This window comes from Hibiscus syriacus, unplaced genomic scaffold (genome assembly GCF_006381635.1).
Source record: "Hibiscus syriacus cultivar Baekdansim isolate YM2019G1 unplaced genomic scaffold, ASM638163v2 tig00004502_pilon, whole genome shotgun sequence".
Taxonomy (NCBI): domain Eukaryota; kingdom Viridiplantae; phylum Streptophyta; class Magnoliopsida; order Malvales; family Malvaceae; genus Hibiscus; species Hibiscus syriacus.
This window is the reverse complement of record NW_024062018.1, coordinates 18,222-38,686: the sequence shown is the minus strand read 5'-3', so window position 1 is coordinate 38,686 and position 20,465 is coordinate 18,222. Positions and strand designations below refer to the sequence as shown.

The window sequence follows — 20,465 nt, the reverse complement described above, 5'->3', positions numbered from 1 at the left end:
AAAAATTGAAATTTTTTGTTTTTACATTTTGACGAGGTCTAGGAGAGGACTGAGTGAGAAGTTGCCTTTCCCAATGAAATTGACAACAAATTAGTTTCTTTTTCTATGTTATAAATACAAGTTGTAATTATAATTATTAATAATATAATCGGACAGATCATAATCAAAATCAATTATTATAAAATATAAATAAATTAACGATGAAAATATGATATATTATATAAAATGAAAATTAAAGTAAAATGAAATGAAATGCGGGTTAAAGGGATCAAAGTTCCTTGACACAGATTGATATGGTTTCGATTCATATGCCTTAGCATTCAATTATTGTTTGGCTTGCTATCTTGAATCATCTTGCTACCAAAGACAAGTTAATTTTGTATGGGGATTATTGTTGATAGTTCTTGTATATTGTGTGGTCTAACTACCGAGACTAGAGATCATGTGTTTTTCGAATGTTCCTTTTTCGTAGAAATTTAGAGAAAGTCCTTAATCTTTTCAAGTTGAGGAGAACAATGATGTCGTGAACGCTAGAGTTAGATTGGACGTGTTCTTATATGAAGGGTAGGTCTCTCATTGTCCTCTTCTTAGGATCGTTTAGAGTGTATTCATTTACTTTGTTTGAGAGAAAAGAAATAAAAGATTGTTTGGAGCATTGGTTAGGAAGAAGAGGAGATTTTGGATTGTATTAGGTAGATTGTGAGTATCAAGCTTTCATGGACAGAAATTGATAGGGGGAATTTTGTAAACTCTCAATTATGTATAATATGAGATATTTTTTATTGTGTATCGAGTTTTTGTTTGATATTCATATTCCCTTATAACAACTTGCTGCTTTCTTTAAATATAATACTAATATTTATAAATAAAAAAATAAAAGTAAATTTCCTTATGGAATAAACTTCCCGAGAATTGTTCAAGTAAAATTTTCTGACTACTTCAAGTTTAATATACAAAAGTCTTACAGGAGCAAGTGGCATGTCAAATCCATTCCTCAATAAATAACATAACATTACGTGCTTATGGAAATAAAGTAATTGATGGATCTGGTCATGAAGTTTCGTACGTGGATTTAAAATTCGTTTGGATATACGAGTTCTCACTATAAAATCTGGCAAGCTGCCCATTGTATTGCACAAAATAGTGATAGAAATAGTCCTTGATTTGTATGGAATAGAAGTGCAAAGTAGTGGAAGTTTTAAGTGCCTCGTTCCGCCCTAAATGGCCAAGATTTGGCCACACTTAGCATGTGCATTGGCATTGTGCTTGATAATCAACAATGTAGCTGCCGACGTTGAGCCTTATGGTGCTCCACCACTCTACAACTATGCGCCACCTCCACCTCCTCAATATGTTTACAAATCACCACCGCCTCCGTTGTATGAGTACAACTCGCCACCACCTCCTTCATATGTGTATAGCTCTCCTCCTCCGCCTCCATATGAGTACAAGTCACCTCCTCCTCCTCCCTATGTTTACAAATCACCCCCTCCCCCTCCATATGAGTACAAGTCACCACCACCTCCTCCGTACGTCTACAAGTCTCCTCCTCCACCTCCCTATGAGTACAAGTCACCTCCACCTCCTCCCTATGTTTACAAATCACCTCCTCCCCCTCCGTATGTGTACAAGTCACCACCACCACCTCCATACGTCTACAAGTCTCCTCCTCCACCTCCATACGAGTACAAATCACCTCCTCCTCCTCCTTATATTTACAAATCACCTCCTCCCCCTCCATACGTTTACAAGTCACCGCCTCCTCCTCCATACGTTTACAAGTCACCTCCACCCCCTCCATATGTTTATGAGTCACCAGCTCCTCCTCCATACGTGTACGAATCTCCTCCTCCACCTCCATATATGTACAAGTCACCTCCTCCCCCTCCATATGAGTATAAGTCACCACCACCACCTCCGTATGTGTACAAGTCTCCTCTTCCACCTCCATATGAGTACAAATCACCCCTCCTCCTCTATATGTTTACAATTCACCTCCACCTGCTCCATATATCTACAAGTCAACACCTCCTCCACCATACATGTATGAGTTGTCGCCACTTCCTCCATATATTTACATGTCACCACCACCACCACCTCGATACATGTACAATTCACCGCCACCTCCCCCATATTACAAGTAAACTCTGGTCTCTCCCTCAGTTAAAAGGTCGTCACCTCTTCCATCTATATCTCATTTCACTCCCAACTTTCTACGACCACCTTTTTCATCACCTCCACCCCCACAATCTAGATTCCGTGCGACAACATATTACTACATTTGCCGTGTCTTTAATCGCCTTGCAGTCATTTGGTTTGTCTAAGATTGATGCATATGCTTGTTGTTGATGTAATAAGAGAAAGGCAAGCCATTACACCAGCAATCAATATTGGTTTTCAGTAAACCCCAGTTATTACGTACTAAGCGTTAGGGTTTGGTTATGCTCTCAAGAACTTTAAATTATATTAATGATTTATACTTTCGTGTTTTGTTTTATCGATTTATGTGTGCTTAAATACCAAAGATGCAAAATAATGCAATTTATACCAAACTAGTCTTTTATTTTTGCGCAAGATCACCTTCCGAAGCTAAATCACCCCCAACAATTTGCTCGTCACCTTCACGACAGTGAATTACATGATGGTTAAAATATTTTAATTAAGGGATAAAAATTAATTTTTTAAGAAATTTTAATGAGGTTAGAATAGTTTTATTGTTAGTGTATAAATTCATATACTTATTAATGGAGTAAAGATTGAATTTTGAGGAGGTAAATTATTTAATTTCAAAATAAATAGGGCCTTAAAAATAATTAAACCATAAAAATTAAGAGTTTAATTTCATTAATTTTAAAATTTAAAGGTCTTAAAATGTAATCAAACTAGATAAATTTGAAATTAATGTGGCGTTTGGTTCGCAGGAATCCTTGGAATTAGGGAGAATTGGAATCCAATTTCTCATGCTTGGTTTAAGTTTTCAAAGGGAATTGAAATCTCTCGTGACTTCAACTTTCTATCAAATGAGGAAAAGTGAATTTCATCAATTCTATGATGGATTTCAATTCCTTGTTGGAGGAATTGAAATTTGACCATACTACTCTTATCAATCTTTTGGTAACTTATTCATATATTGAATACAAATATTTTTTTATTCTTTCGGGTCAGGTTTCTAATTCATATATTCGGGTCGGGTCGGGTCGGTTTTTTTAAGTGTGATATTCGGGTCGGGTCGAGTTCGGGTTTAGGGTGAAAAAAACCCGAATCGACCCGAAAATATATATAATTTTACCTTATATATTTAGGAATAATTACAATAATATCCCTCTATATATAATTTTTTTCGATTAAGTCACTGTTTAAATTTTTTTATTATTTCGGGTCGGGTCGGGTTTCTAATTCATATATTCGGGTGAAACTTTATTTTGATCGGGTCGGGTCCATTTTTTTTAAGTGTGATATTTGGGTCGGGTCGGGTTCGGGTTTAGGGTGAAAAATACTCGACCCGACCCAAAAATATATAATTTTACCTTATATATTTAGGAATAATTACAATAATATCCCTCTATATATAATTTTTTTCAATTAAGTCATTGTTTTTATTGAATAAAAATAATTTTATTATTATTTCGGGTCGGGTTGAGTTTCTAATTCATATATTTGGGTCGGGTCTGGTGAAACTTTATATTGATCGGGTCGGGTCTCGAATGGAGGTTCCCTTGTTCTCGGGTCGGGTCAGCTGGACCAAAAACCCAACCCATGGCCATCCCTAATTGGGATGATTTTAACTTATGATATTTATTAGCATGATTTTTATAATTTATTGAAATGAATAATCAATCAATAAAATTAAAATTTAATCTTTTTTAAAATTTTATAATATATTGCTACATGTAATTTATAAAACAAACTAAAATTAAGCAAAAAAACAAGAAGGGTAATCATGTCATTTTACATTACTGAAATCAAATTTATTTGACATTCTGCGAACCAAACAAAATATGAAATTAGATTCCAATTCAGTTTCTTGCCAACCAAACATAATATGGAATTTGATTTCAATTCCTGACAGATTCCAATTCTTCACAGATTCCAATTCCTTCATAAACATTCCAGCGAATCAAACGCCACCTAAGACTTAATTCCATTAATTTTAAATATGACAGGATCTGAATATCAAAAAAGTTTGGGAAGGACAAGGACTTAATTATAACGGTTTCAGAATTACTAGTAGTTTAAGAAATAATTAGATCATCAGAATTTTGGGAGCTATTGCTTTTCTCACTTATATATATATAATAGATCCGTCTGTGCATATATTTGTCAAGTTGTCACTACATCATCAAATATAAATTGATATTAAATTATTTAATTTAATGAGGTTAGAAGGATAAACTATGGAGTTGTTCATCCAATTATTAGTGTATTTTTATTTTGGTCATGAAACTATTTTTTCAATTTAGTTACTAAAGCTTCGAAAATTGAATATTTTTTTCATCCACTATTAAATAATTAAGAAATTATTGACATGTATTATATTTAATTGGTATAATAATATTTAACCCTCAACCTTTATATATTCTATCAATTTAGCTCTAATTCTAAATAATTAAATGAATTTAACTATCAACATTTAAAAAAATCATCAATTTGATCCTCAAAACACACCATTATCATCGTGCCATTGATTCTCTTTAAATCAAACCAAAACCTTCTTTACTTTTGCTTTTTTTTTCATAGCTTCGTCTGAAAAAATCTTGAGCGCTCATTGTTGTCATTATTTGATGGGTCTTCTTTGATCACTAGCACCATCAATATGATCTTTTCTTTCTTTCCTCTATTTTTCTTTTGTCAATTTAATTTTCCTATACCTTTTAAAACTACCAAAATATCTTTTTTTTAAAAAAAAGATTAATTTTGATCTAACACATATATTGTTCGATCAGTCTAAATTTAAATTATGTTTGGAGTGAACGAGGGTCCAAAACAAAGATGATAGCTGCTTGGTACAATAACTTTGATGTTATCAGGATGATCATGAATCTACTTAATGGTGGTCAATCAATGTTCTAACGTTGAGATGATGATGTATTTGAGGATCATATCGATAGAATTTATAAATGTCTGGGGACTAAATTTGATGAATTATCTATAATTATGATAAAATTGATAGGTGTTTATATATTGTTGACTAAAATTATAAATATACAATTTTAAAATAAGACATTAATAATTCTATTAACTAATTAATGATAGGTGATCAATGACTAATTTTTATAAGAGTAGTGATTAAATAAAATTTTCATTTAGATAATCAAAATGAAAATATATTTGTAATAACTAAGTAGCCGACTGTTTATTTTATCCTTTTAATTTTTTAGATATAATGAACCAGAAATCCGAAAACCATACATTTCTGGGTAACGAAGAAAAAGGATAGACTAGTTGGATCATGGTCCAGAAATTTGTGGGTCAATACTTGTAAAAGCAGCAAGCGAACCACAAATTATAGGCCGACAAATGCTGTTGAATGTTGATTCCAGTACCTTGTCAAATGCCCACACCGGTAAATTATATTTATATTTAATTTATTAATTGATTATTTTAAATTAAGTATTATAAAAATTTATTATGAAACGTACTTTTAATTTAATTTGTTTCATTCACAATGTTAAGATGTGAATCCTTAGTCTTACTTAAAAAATTTAATATCTTATCCTATTATACTAATTGATTAGTTGATATGTATATGATATTTTGATTTGATTTTAGAGATCACTATTATTATTATCGACATAATATTTTTTCCTGTTTATATGTTTTGTATATAATTAAATATATATGAATCATTAATCGATTAATTCATATTAACTTTTATAAATGTCTAATATAAAAATGATTCTCTTGACCTAATTTATTTTATATACAGTTAAAATTTAGAATTTAGAAATTATTTCAGAGATCTAACACTTAATCAAACTAAATCTAACTTATAGTTGATATTCTAATCAATATACAAGTAGTTATGTTTTATTAAAATAAAAAAAATTATTATATAGTTTAAATATATAATTAAATTAAAACTACATATATAATCACATATGGTTTTCGATACCAACATCTTTTTTTTCATATTTTTCTTACTAAGACACATCTAACATTCTCTTTGCCGAGTTTTAGTTAACCATGTCTTCTTCATCTTCTTCCTTGCCTCCACAAGGTCTGAAAGTAGGCATCGTGGGTTTCGGCACGTTTAGGCAGTTCCTGGCAAAAACAATCATCAAACAAGGCCATACTCTAAAGGCTACTTCTCGGACTGATTATTCCCACATCTCCCATAAATTGGGTATTTCCTTCTTCAGGTAGATTTTTTCCGGCCAACTTTCATTTATATTATATAAATGGATATTGATTCTTTTAAAAAAAATCATGTTTTTTACTTGTTGCAATTTGTAGGGATGTATTTGTTTTTCTTGAAGCAGATAATGATGTGATACTGATATCCACATCAATTCTATCGCCATCGGAGGTGCTCAGGTCAATACCTTTACATTGCCTTAAACGCCGGACATTGTTCGTCGATGTGCTTTCGGTCAAAGAGCACCCCAGAAACGTTCTATTGCAAGTATGATATATGCATTTTTCTTCAATCCTTGGTCATATTTCTTATGTCCAGGTTGAAAATGGTGGGCTATTTTTTTTTTTGCAGGTTTTGCCAGAGGAGATGGATGTTCTCTGCACTCATCCGATGTTTGGACCTGAAAGTGGCAAAAATGGGTGGAAAGATCTTCCTTTCGTGTACGAGAAAGTTCGGGTGAGAGATGAACCCAGATGCTCCAGCTTCTTACAAATCTTTGAATCTGAGGTAATGGAAATCAAATCCTTGGACTTTTAATGCAATTTACTGAGGGGTTGCACTGAGTTGAGAGTTTTGCTAACTAATCTCCGTATGTTGGGGAAAAAAAGGGTTGCAGAATGGTGGAAATGTCTTGTGAAGAACATGACAGACTGGCTGCTAGAAGTCAGTTTCTTACCACACTATCGGCAGGTATGTTGAGATGAACCTTTACTTTGAAATCTCAGATAAATCTTAAGATTCAAACCTCATTATATGCAATTTTCTTCAACAGGATTTTGTTAGAAAAGGGAATCAAACCGACATCTATGTGTTGCGGAAGACGGCTATCGGATAGAGCAAAATCGCAACTGATAATTTGAGAAAATAAAAAGAAAGATAAAAGAGACACAAAATTTAAGTAGAAAACCTCTAAATAATATAGGGTAAAAACCACGGGCAACGGTAGAAGTATTTCACTATGAGAAATTAGGAAATACAACCTCTCTCGGTGTACTAAGGAGAAAACAATGATAATTCTCTCTTGATAAAAAGGAGAAAACAACTTTCAAGAAACTCTCTAAATTCTCTAGTATTAGGAGAAAGCTAGAATGATTTTGGGATGGTTTTGAAGCTAAATGAACTAGGGTATTTATAGTTGAAGCTTAAGGACTAATCTTATAAATACCCTAAAGTAAAATGACTAAATTGTGTAATTTACCCTTACCAAATTTCAACCAAATAGCTGCCACTTTTGAATATGCAATTTTCGGCTTGCATATTTGGTGGAATTGATTTTCAACAATCTTCCACTTGAAGATTTGATTGAACAATCATATCTTCACACAATTCTTTCTATCTTGTACCATCATGTTGCTTACGTCTCTGAAAGGCCACAGGAGGATCGACACCAGGTAAATTTATCAGCGTTGATCGCCTTCGTCATGAAATCTGATATATTGTCTTTGATATGGATCTTCTTCATATCTATCGTCTCTTCTTCCACTTTTTCACGAATGAAGTGGAACTGAACTCGTATGTGTTTTGTCCTTGAATGAAATGATGGATTCTTGCTAGATACAAGGCGCTTTGACTGTCATAAAACAGAGAGACATACTCTTGATTGTGCCCAAGCTTCTCCAATAGCAACTTCAACCAGATTGCTTCTTTATTGGCTTGTGTAGCTGCTACATATTCTGCTTCTGTTGTGGATGTAGCCACAACTGACTTCAATTTTAAAACCCAGCTTACAACTCCACCAGCAACTTTGAACACATATCCTGTTGTAGATTTGCTTTTATCCAAATCTCCTGCATAGTCAGAATTGACATACCCATTGATAAATAAGTTTGATCATTCGTAACATAATGCAACATTTGAGGTCCTTTGATGTATCTCAGATCCTTTTTATTGTATTCCAATGCTCTTTGTCTTGATTCGCCATGTACCGACTAACCACTCCCACTGCTTGTGCAATGTTTGGTCTTGTGCATATCATAGCGAACATTAAACTTCCCACTGCTGATGCATACGGTACTCGAGATATCTCCATCCTCTCTTCTTCACTGCTAGGACTCATACTGGAGGATAATTTGAAGTTAATAGGAAGATGGGTAGAAATTGGCTTATAATCTTGCATGCTGAACCGTGACAAAATCTTTTTCAAGTAATTCTTTTGTGAAAGCCAAATCTTCATATTACTTCTGTCTCGGTGAATTTGCATCCCTAGAATCTTGATTGCTGATCCCAAATCCTTCATTTCAAATTCCCTAGCCAGTTGTGCCTTCAATTCTTCAATATGATCTTTGTTGGGTTCTGCAACCAACATGTCATCCACATACAACAACAATATAACAAAATTTTATCACCAGACCTCTTGAAATAAGCACAAGGGTATGCATTATGTTTGTTGTATCCAAGGCACATAATGAAGGAATCAAATCTCTTATACCAACACCTCGGCTCCTGTTTTAGACCGTACAGAGATTTGTTCAACCTGCAAACCAAGTTCTTCTTTTCTTTTTCTTCAAAACCTTCAGGCTGGAGCATGTAAATCTCCTCTTCAAGATTTCCATGAAGAAAAGTTGTTTTAACATCTAGCTACTCTAGATATAAGTTCAATATAGCACACATTGCCAAAACTACTCGAACTTTGTTAGTCAAACCACAGTAGAAAATATTTCATTGAAATCAATATATTCTTTTTGAGCATATCCTTTGACCACCAGTCTTGCACGATATCTCTCCACTTGATCGTCACCATTTCTCTTGATTTTGAAGACCCATTTGTTACAAATTGGCTTCCTTCCTTGTGGTAGTGGCACAAGTTCCCATGTATTATTTTTATGAAGGGCTTCAGTTTCTTCTTGCATCGCCATCATCCACAGTGAAGCATCTGAGCTGTTTATTGCCTCCTGGTATGTTGATGGCTCACCGTCCTCTGTTAAAAGACAGTATGCAATATTACCTTCTATAACATAATCTGAGTGCCAATTGGGATGCCTTCTCACACGATATGATTGACGAGTTGTTAGAGCTTCAAAACTCTCTGGTTCTTGTTCATCATGACTTGGTTCTGCTTCAGAAGAATCTCCTTGTTCAAACTCCTTTTCCACATATATCTGTGTAGTCTCTGACTTTTCAGCGCTATCACCGTCTTCTTTTCTTTGTAGTTTATCATCTACAAAGAAAACATCTCTGTTAATGATCACTTTGCGGGCAGTGGGATCCCACAAGCGATACCCTTTTATACAATCAACACATCCCAAGAATTTGCATTTCCTGGATTTTGGATCCAACTTTGAAATTTCTTGGGAGTTGTAAATCACGTACACAATACTTCCAAATACATGGAGGTTTGAATAATCAGCTGGTTTACCAGTCCACATCTCCATTGGTGTCTTCAGCTCTATTGCAGTTGATGGAGCTCGATTCACCAAATAACAGGCGGTATTGACTGCTTCTGCCCAAAATGATTTTTCTAGGCCTGCATCCCTCAACATTGTTCTTATTCTTTCTAATAGGTTTTGTTCATTCGCTCTACCACTCTATTTTGTTGAGGAGTGTTCGCCACTGTGAACTGTCTTTTGATGCCTTATTTCATGTAAAATTCATCAAATTCTTCGCTTGTGTATTCTCCTCCATTATCTGTTCTGAAACACTTGATCTTATTTCCAGAATCAAGTTCTACCTACGCTTTGAAGTTTTTGAAAGTGGAAAACACATCTGACTTCTTCTTAATAGGGTATACCCAACATCTCCAGGAGTAGTCATCAATAAATGATATAAAATATTTTGCTCCACCTAGGGATGTAACTGGTACTTGCCATACGTCAGAGTAAACCAATTCTAGAACACTTTTGCCTCTAGAATTTGATGTGTTGAATTTCAACCGGTACTGCTTACTTGTTATGCAATTCTCACACAAAGTAAGTGATACATTTGTTAAGCCTGGAAGTAGCTTTTGCTCCACAAGGACTTTCATTCCTTGTTCTGACATGTGTCCAAGTTTCTGATGTCATAGCATTGTAGAATCTGAACTACATGAGGCAATAGAGGTTTCTGCTTCTAGCAAAGTCTATCCCTTCAGCATGTACAAGTTTGCTGCTATTTTTTTGCCTTTCAACACCACAAGCGCTCCACGGAACACCTTCATGATTCCTTTTTGTGTTTCAATCTTGCTTGCATTATTATCCAACAATCTGTAGGATAATAAATTTTTCTTCAGGCCTTTCACGTGTCACACATCTCAAACAACTTTAATTTTTCCATCATATATCTTCAATTTGATGCTTCAATTTGATGGTTCACACGCCAATGATTCTAAGGCATGATCATTGCAACTATACACAGATCCTCCTGAGACAGGTTCATAATAATAAAACCATTCTCCTCTTGAGGTCATGTGATATGTTGCTCCCGAATCAATGAGCCATATATCTGCATATTTTTTTCTACCTTCCACGGTGGTTGACGCTTCACAACATAGAGCATCTCCATCATCTGAAGTGTTTGCGATATTGTCTTATGGATTAGAGTTTTTATTTAGACTCCAACAATCCTTCTTCAAGTGACCCTTCTTTCCACAGTTGTAGCACTTTAAATTCTTCTTGCTTCTCGACTTCGATCTACCATGTTTGTGACTACTGCTTTGGTCACGTTCTGTTGTCTCCCTCTCATCGTTGTCAATGTTTATGCTTGTTGCAGATTTACTTGTTGTCTCCCTTGTTCTTGGCCGATTTTCTTCTTGTAGAATAGCAGCTGCAATGTCATCGAAGACTAGACTGGTGACATTACTGTTTGTTAAGTTGATGATGAGTTGATCATATGAATCAGATAGACTTTGAAGTAGAATTTCAGCACGTTCTTGTTCTCCTATTGGACATCTTAAGGATGTAAGCTGAGAAAATAATATGTTCAGTCTGTTTAAGTGCTCCGCCACTGAAGTAGATTCTGGCATACGGAGAGTGTATAATTTACTCTTAAGTAAAATTTTATTGTGCAACGATGTGGCCTCGTACAATTTGGTGAGATGATCCCATATCTCTTAGCTGTCTTTTTCTCCTCGATGCTTGACAATACTTCATCTGCTAATGCTAGATGAAAGTTTGCCATAACATTCCCGTCCATCTCGATCCATTTTCTTTCATATGTGAAATCCACCGGCCTTTCACTGATAGCCGCTAGACACCCGTCTTTCCCCAGGATGACCTTCATCTTTAATTTCCATAATGAGAAATTTCTCCCATTGAACTTTTCAATATCAAATTTCGTTGCCTGATAATTTGAGAAAATAAAAATGAAGATAAAAGAGACACAAAATTTACGTGGAAAACCCCTAAATAATATAGGGTAAAAACCACGGGCAACGGTAGAAGAATTTCACTATGAGAAATTAAGAATTACAACCTCTCTCGATCTACCAAGGAGAAAACAATGATAATTCTCTCTTGATAAAAAGGAGAAAACAACTCTCAAGAAACTCTCTAAATTCTCTAGTATTGAGAAAAAGCTAGAATGATTTTGGGATGGTTTTGAAGCTAAATGAACTAGGGTTATTATAGTTGAAGCTTAAGGACTAATCTTATAAATACCCTAAAGTACAATGACTAAATTGTGTAATTTACCCTTACAAATTTCAACCAAATAGATGCCACTTTTGACTATGCAATTTTCGGTGGATTTATATATATATATTCCAACTTTCACATTCCACTTGCACATTTGGTGGAATTGATTTTCAACACTATGAACACGAAAAGCTTCGAAACACTAGTTAAATTGGTAAGTTCACAATGAGTTGTCTCAAAGTATTGCAATTTTCTTAGAAAGAGAACTGGGAACGTTGAGTAGCTAAAGGGATGAAGTAATATGATATTGTATGCAGAAAGAGAGCATGGCCAATGCTAGTTTCGATCTGTTCAACGGATTATTCATCCATAACAGGTTTGCTCAACAAGAGGTATGTAACCAACCAAAAGCAAGCATCAACTCTTTCTACTTACAAATTTAGAAACGCTATGTGCAGTTGATGAACCTAGAGCATTCTTTTCAAATGGTCAAGCAGAGACTGCTGAAGGGGATGGGCGAAGAGCAAAATCGTACCTAGCTCTGACCATTGCATGGACTCTTGCTAATAAAAAACATTCTAGTAGTTCTCAGCTCAGTAGACAATTCTTTTTTATCCATTTCTGATATTTAAATGCATTACTAGACGGTAATAATTAGCCAAGCAAGCCACATGATATGGTGAAAGTTGAAAAATGCAAAAATGTAAGTGGCTTTGCGAGGCGAAGTCCTTGATGCAGAAGCATATATCAAGCAAATTGATATACAAAAGAGTTCTTAAGCCAATATATCTTCTTCTTTTTCTTTCAAGAAAAAAATAAAAAAATCGAGGATGCGATTGTTCATTCTCCAATTTGATAAAATACTAATGCACTCTTGCCTTCTGTGTTATATTTTTATTTTGGTATTATGGTTGAGACTTGAGAGTGGCAAAAAAAATAACACACAAAATGCACCTTACTGATTCTTGAATTCATCAATATTGGCCTCTTCTGCAGCATTGTGCATTCTAGTGTTGCATGATTAGGAGAATCGGAGTCTGAAAAGAAGGTTTATCATTATTCCTGTTCAGTCCACAGAAGTGATCAAGATCAAACTCATGGATAAAACTGAAATCCTCCATCAGCTACCGACCCAGCCTTTTGGCACTCCCCATTATCGGCCATCTCCGCCTCCTAAGCTCTTCACTGCTAAAGTCTTTCCAAGCTCTAGCTTGCCTATATGGCACCCTCGTGCATTCGCAGAGGCCAATCTGTAGTTACATTTAAGTAAAAAATTAAAAACTATATTAGCACCCTATGCTAATCTATGTAAAGAACTTGGAATCTAACAATCTTTCCCCCCTGTACCGAAATGATATATGGTCAAGCACTTTTTTGATTTGGACTGTCATGTAAGTCATTTGTTTACTCAAAACAGTTGAAAATAATTGTTCTGGGGCCATTAATCATTTTGCAGGAAATAGTTTGACAGTATTGTAAATATTGGGGCTATTTTGCTCCCAACTCCTAGCTTGCTAATATATGTGTATTATTTGTATTATCCTTCGAATTTGGGTTCATTTCGCATGAGATGTATATTGTTTGTATTCAATTGAGTTATTGCCTCATTTTAACTTTGTTGAGCACTAATACCACGGCGTAAGTAATCTAAATTCCAAGTAAATTGGATAAGGTCCGAGTTACAACACACTCGACAAGAAGAAAATAAAAATTATGCTCATGATATTAATAATTTATTTTACTTTATTGCTTAAAGTACAAGAAAGACACAATGCAATTTGAAAGGAAAAAAGTCACCAAATACACATCTTCTATATCTTTTATTCTTCTTAATGATAAACTGAAAGCTGTCAAATTTATCAAAGACGTTGTACAACGATGGAAGAGAGACAACATCATCTTAATAAATCTTTGGAGGTGGTGGAGACCTATAAAGATAATTAGGGTGTGGCAATGAAGGAGCCTTAGGATGTGAGGGATAGGGTATAGATGAGAGGGTTGGGAATGGGGATAAGGTTTGGGATGTGAGGGAGGTGGAGGGGATTTGTAGGCATAAGGAGGAGGTGGGGAGTTCACTGGAGGCGGTGGAGACTTGTAAATATAGGGAGGAGGTGGAGGAGACTTGTAAATGTATGGAGGAGGTGGGGAGTGGACTGGTGGTGGTGGAAACTTGTAAACATAGGGAGGAGGTGGGGAGTGGACTGGAGGTGATGGAGACTTGTAAACATAGGGAGGAGGTGGAGAATGGATTGGAGGTGGTGGAGACTTGTAAACATAGGGAGGAGGTGGGGAGTGAACCGGTGATGGTGGAGACTTGTAAACATAGGGAGGAGGTAGAAAATGGATTGAAGGTGGTGGAGACTTGTAAACATAGGGAGGAGGTGGGGAGTGAACTAGTGGAGGAGGAGACTTGTAAACGTAGGGAGGAGGTGGAGGAGACTTGTAGTTGTAAGGAGGAGGTGGAGAGTGGACTGGAGGTGGTGGAGACTTGTAAATGTAGGGAGGAGGAGGTGAGTGAACTGGTGTTGGTGGTGATTTATAGACATATGGAGGAGGAGGAGAGTGAACTGGTGGAGGAGGAGACTTGTAAATGTAGGGAGGAGGTGGTGAGTGGACTGGAGGTGGTGGAGACTTATAAATGTAGCGGGGAGGTGGAGAGTGGACTGGAGGTGGTGGAGACTTGTAGACATAAGGAGGTGGTGGAGACTTGTAGACATAAGGAGGTGGTGGAGACTTATAGAGATAGGGAGGAGATGTTGAGTGTTTGGGTGGTGGTGGAGATTTGTATGCGTAAAGAGGAGGTGGTGAATGAACAGGTGGTGGTGGAAACTTGTATACATATGGAGGAGGTGGAGATTGACAATGATATTGTGGAGTTGGAGTTTTTAGAGTAGGAGGGGGAGATTTGTAATGATAAGGTGGTGGTGGAGGAGATGCATACTTGTAAGGAGCTTGAACTCTAAAACCTGAAAATAGATGTAAGAAGTATTGCTTGGTTGTGATATTTGCATCTACACCTTCCCCTTTTATAGTAATCGATCACCCTCAATAGTGTCTACTCATTTTAATATAATATATAACAGGCTAGATTAATTTTTTTAAAGAAATGTTTTGATCTCCCAATGATGTTTTCCCACTACTAGAAGCCAGCCCATGTTTATTAGTTTATGATTTTTGAAGTAAAAGTCAAAGAAATTGGTGCTTAATTTCTTTTCTTTTTATGCTTGTATGTATCTATTTCAAAATGTGGCTTCAGCATATATTTTTATAATTCAATCCAAATTTGATCCATATGAATTCGAAACCTACCTTTTAGTTCTATATATATTAAAAATAGTTTTATTAAAATCTATTTTTTATTATTGACTTTTATTAAAAGTATTTTTTTATTAGTTAAATAATAATTAAGTTGAATTATAAATAAATTTATCTGAACTAAATCATAAAATATGATGCAATAAAAGAACATGTCTGATCGTGTAATCCTTTAACAAAATTTTTTGTCGGTTTGGTTGCAATAAAAGAATTTATAATTCACCGATTCTAGTTATGGATGAGGAATCATATTCGAGGGATTTAAGAAATTTAAGTAATCATACTCTAATTAAGTAATTATATTGTTATTGTTTCGCACTATATTTAATAATTATTAGATATGTACGAAGTAAATAACTTTGGATAAAGAAATTATTGTTGTTCCTTGAGGCTTTAGATTCAAACACCATGAATGTCAAATGTGTGAACATTCAACGTTAAATGATTGAGTTATCTTTGAACATATATTATCTTGTACTTACTCCAGATTAATAAAAATAGAGTAATAATTATTATTATATATTTTTAATTAAATAAATTTTTAGAAGATGCAATTGTATACAATTCATCTGTAAGTATAAACTAATACAAATAAATAAATACTGATATAGATAACTAATTATAACTCCGATCCTTAGTTTGCATGATCTTTAATTTAGTCCTTATTTTACATGTTTAATTGATATTTTGATCCTCGCTTTTCCTTGTTTTGGTAATAGAGTCCCTAGTTGTTCTAATTTTATTGTTATTGTTTATAAATTAGACTTTGTTGATGGGAAAATATGAGTTGTGGCGGTTGTAGAAGGTTTACCCTTTTTAGTTTGAGTTGAGAATTGCAGTCAATGATCCTATGAAGAAATATGAGGTGAAGACGAAGAGTAGTAGAGGAGAAGAAATATGAGGAGAATAACGTATATGAATTTTTGGTGGTTTAAAATTTGAATCTAATAGATAAAAGATGGCATATTATGGAAGATGATATATTATAAAATAAGAATAATTTTGTTTAAGCATATTTAATTTTGAATTTAAAAAAGCAAAATTTAAACTATATTAATTTTGAACATTCAAATGTGATTTATCATATTTATTAGTGAGTGAAAAATAATTAAAATTTAGGGTAAAGTACATAAATTGTCCCTCGACTATAAGATATTATTTTTTTGAGTCATTGACCATTAAAAGTTACAAAATGACCCCAACTATAGGTCGTTGCTTTGTTGAGTCCTCCGACTATTAAAAGTTATAAAATGGTCACTCGACTATTCATTTTTTTACCAATCTCGTCCTTTTTCGTTCAAAATTGACAGCAATCGAAGTTGGACGTTAATATGTTGACTGAGATATAATAAAATCTGATCTCTTAATATCAAACGACTATCATATCTCAGTCATCACGTTAGCGTCCAACTCAGACAACTATTATTTTTTTAATGGAAACGGACGAGTTTGGAACATAATGAATATTCAGATGACCATTTTGTAACTTTTAATAGTTGGAGAACTTGAAAAAGTAACGTCTTATAGTTGAGGGAATTTTTTTAACTTTTAATAATCGAGATATTTAACAAAATAAAATCCTATAGTCAATGGACCAAAAACTTTACCCTAAACTTAGCATTTCGTAAAACACAAAAAAGATTAAATTATTCTTTTAAAATCAAACAATTCCATATATTTTTGTTCAACCTTATCACTAATTAGAATTTTACACATTTATTTCAAAAATTAAATGTAAAAAGCTAAATTATCTACTTTAATAAAAATGGGATTGAACTCGTCAAATGACTTCACTGATAAAAGAGAAGGTTATTTTTCCTAGAGATTATAGATTCGAGCATCTATGTCTACAGTATGTGTTTTGTTAACATATTAAGAAAATTATGAATATATATTATCATTGTAATCACCTCGTACTATTAAAAAAATAAAACCAAGTTATTTTGATCCAAATCATAGCTTATTTAACCTTTGCTAATATATGTATATTGTTTGTGTTATTGATCGAAATTGAGTTCTTTTCGCATGAGATATACATCGTTTGTATTCAACTGGGTTCTTGCCTCGTTTTAACTTTGTTGAGCATTAATATCATGACGTGAGTAATATAAATTCCAAGTAAATTGCATAAGGTCCAAATTGCAACACACTCGACAAGAAGAAAACAAAAATGATGCTCAAGATATTAATCATTTATTATACTTTATTGCTTAAAGTACAAGAAAGACACAATGCAATTTGAAAATAATTCAACAAACGGTACACATCTTCAACCTCTCTTATTCTTTTTAATGATAAATTGAAATTTAAAAATTCATGAAAAAACATTGTAAAATGATCAAAGAGAGAAAACATCAACTTAGTAAATCTTTGGAGGAGGTGGAGACTTGTAAAGATACTTAGGGAATGGGGATGAAGGAGTATTGGGATAAGAGGGGTGAGGGTCGGGGTGGGGCTTGGGATGGGAAGGGGGTGGAGGAGACTTATAGGCATAAGGAGGCGGGGAGTGGACTGGTGGCGGTGGAGACTTGTAAATATAGGGAGGAGGAGGTGAGTGTACTGGTGGCGGAGGAGACTTGTAAATGTAAGGAGGAGGTGGAGAGTGGACTGGAGGTGGTGGAGACTTGTAAATGTAGGGAGGAGGTGGAGGAGAGTTGTAAATATAGGGGGGAGGTGGAGAGTGGACTGGTGGTGGAGGAGACTTGTAAATGTAAGGAGGAGGTGGAGAGTGAACTGGAGGTGGTGGAGACTTGTAAATGTATGGAGGAGGAGGAGAATGGACTGGTGGTGGTGGTGACTTGTAGATGTAGGGAGGAGGTGGGGAGTGGACTGGTGGAGGAGGAGACTTGTAGATGTAGGGAGGAGGTGGGGAGTGGACTGGAGGTGGTGGAGACTTGTAAATGTAGGGAGGAGGAGGTGAGTGGACTGGTGGTGGTGGTGATTTATAGACGTATGGAGGAGGTGGAGAGTGAACTGGTGGAGGAGGAGACTTGTAAATGTAGGGTGGAAGTTGTGAGTGGACTGGAGGTGGTGGAGACTTGTAGACATAAGGAGGTGGTTGAGAGTTATAGACATAAGGAGGAGGTGGAGATTTATAATGGTAGTGTGGAGTTGGAGTTTTCAAAGGAGGAGGGGGAGACTTATAATGATAAGGTGGTGGTGGAGGAGATGCATACTTGTAAGGAGTAGAGGTGGCTACCACAGTCGAAATTAAGAGACAAAATCCCAAGGCATAAACCAGCCCTGACTGTCCCATTGCTATAGCTTGAACTCTAAAACCTGAAAATAGATGTAAGAAGTATTGCTTGGTAGTGATATTTGCAGCTACACCTTCCCCTTTTATAGCAATAGATCAATCTCAATAATGTCTAAATCGTTTAATATAATACATAACAGGCTGGATTAAATTTTTTAAAAAGAAATGCTTTGATCTCCCAATTATGTTTTCCCACTACCAGCAGCCAGCCCATGTTTATTAGTTTATGATTTCTGACGAAAAGGTCAAAGAATACGGTGCTTAATTTCTATTTATATTCATGCTTGTATGTATCTCAAATATGTTTCTACTTCAAAATGAGGCTTCTGCATACTATTTTTATAATTCAAATCAAATTTGATTCATATGACTTCGAAACCTACTTTTAATTCCACATAAATTAAAAATGGTTTTGTTAATATCTATTTTTCCATAATTCACCTTTAAATAAAAAGTAATTTTGTTGATTAAAGAATAATTAAGTCGAATTATTAATAAGTTTATATTAATTAAACCATAAAATAACATGCAATAAAAGATCATGTCTGATCGTGTAATCCATAAACAAAAAAAATTGCTTCTGTTTTATTGTAATAAAAGAATTTAAAATTCACCGATTCTAATTACGGGTGAGGAATCACATTCAAGAAATTTAAAAGAACTAAGTAATCATATCGTCAAAGCTCGATTTTAATTTCACACTACATCTAAAGAAAAAATAAATACAGATGAAAAAAAAATCCTTATACATTATATTTATATATTAACATTAATTTATGAACTCCATTTATTGATATGTGGCGGCACTAACTTCAGTATTGATTGTCATCACCAATATTTCTTATTTTTCTCTTTATTGTTTAACACATATTTGATTTCCCTTTGGTTTTTAATAATTGTCTTTATAACATGTTTTCCTCTGTCGTTTGACACGTTTTTGATTTTTTGATCGTCTTTTTCGTTTATTCTTTTTATTATGGTTGAATTTGACATCGTCACAACTAATCAAGAAGACGATTATTTGTTATCATGATGATCTTCCATGCTTTGGACGTTCAGATTGGATTTAGATATGCAATTTGAGTTCGTTAATTGTTTTCTCACGTCACTCGACTTTGATTAGCGGTTTATCGGTAGTCTTTCAATAATTTGATCATCTTTTATGATTCTTTTACCGATACTATCAAATTTGTCCATATCTACATTTCATTTGAGTTTATTTGTTTAGGTTTTTTAACATTTTCCTTATATGATCATTGAGTGATCTTAAATGGCTAATTTTTTGTATTGATGATTATATGAAAATGTTAGGTTATATATTTAGTTCACAGTTATAATCGTAAATCTTCATTAATTCTGAATATTTCTTATTTTTAATAAAACTAGAGACATGTATCATATATATATATTAACATCAAATTTTAAACTATATATATTAAAAATAATATTACTAATATTTTAATCTTTTTAAGTTTTCCCTAAAGTAGTAAATGAGATAATTTCTCTTCAAATATATCATAAAAAATTGAATATATTTTGCGCTTAATTTGTAGGTCAGAACCGAACATCTTATATTTAGTTTAATCTGGTTGACTTTACATTTATCAGGGTTTTAATATACCCCTAATCCAATTAATCAATGACCAAATTAAAAACTCACGCTTCTTTTTCAACTAATTATGTATCTTTTCTTTCGAGTTACAATGCGCTGCAGTCCTTGTTGTTTGGCATGCTTTGAGATTTGGTTCATATATTTTAAAAGTTAAAAATCAAATGCTTTTGCTTTTTTATTCTAAAATCATAGTCAAGTTAGGGATGAATCCCTAATATTTTTAAATTTTCTTGTACTTTAATTTTTTTCCAATGTATTTTCCATTGACAATATACTTTTATCCCTAAAATTTTATAAGTTTACATTCTTCTGAAGTTTTATAAATTTACACATAACATAAAATCATTCATCGGTTCCTGTTATTAGTGTTTTGTTCAAAAT

The 20,465-nt window shown here is 34.1% G+C and overlaps 1 protein-coding gene, 1 long non-coding RNA gene and 2 pseudogenes across 2 annotated transcripts; 3 read left to right on the top strand and 1 right to left on the bottom strand.

Moving 5' to 3' along the window:
* Positions 1-1,123: 1,123 nt before the first annotated feature.
* LOC120194832 lies at positions 1,124-2,530 on the top strand (annotated as a pseudogene).
* A 3,653-nt stretch (positions 2,531-6,183) lies between these two features.
* On the top strand, positions 6,184-13,157 carry LOC120194730 (annotated as a pseudogene).
* Positions 13,158-13,939: 782 nt separating this feature from the next.
* Positions 13,940-14,740, top strand: LOC120194824. The gene is made up of 5 exons (XR_005523009.1): positions 13,940-14,012; positions 14,043-14,201; positions 14,328-14,381; positions 14,478-14,597; positions 14,700-14,740. It is a non-coding gene; the product is annotated as an uncharacterized LOC120194824 (long non-coding RNA).
* A 2,761-nt stretch (positions 14,741-17,501) lies between these two features.
* Positions 17,502-18,472, bottom strand: LOC120194721 (extensin-2-like). Its single transcript, XM_039196953.1, has 2 exons — positions 18,269-18,472; positions 17,502-18,193 (listed from the first exon to the last, which is right to left on the bottom strand). Exons 1-2 carry the CDS (start codon positions 18,470-18,472, stop codon positions 17,576-17,578), a joined length of 822 nt encoding a protein of 273 aa, XP_039052884.1. The 3' UTR covers positions 17,502-17,575.
* Positions 18,473-20,465: the final 1,993 nt, after the last annotated feature.

Excerpts from the sequence above, each read along its gene's own strand:
- LOC120194721 (XM_039196953.1), bottom strand. The coding sequence starts at position 18,472 with ATGGGACAGTCAGGGCTGGTTTATGCCTTGGGATTTTGTCTCTTAATT. Across the intron at positions 18,194-18,268 it reads TCTATAACTCTCAACCACCT|CCAGTTCACTCTCCACCTCC; the intron begins CCTTATGTCTAC and ends TCTCCTCCTCCA.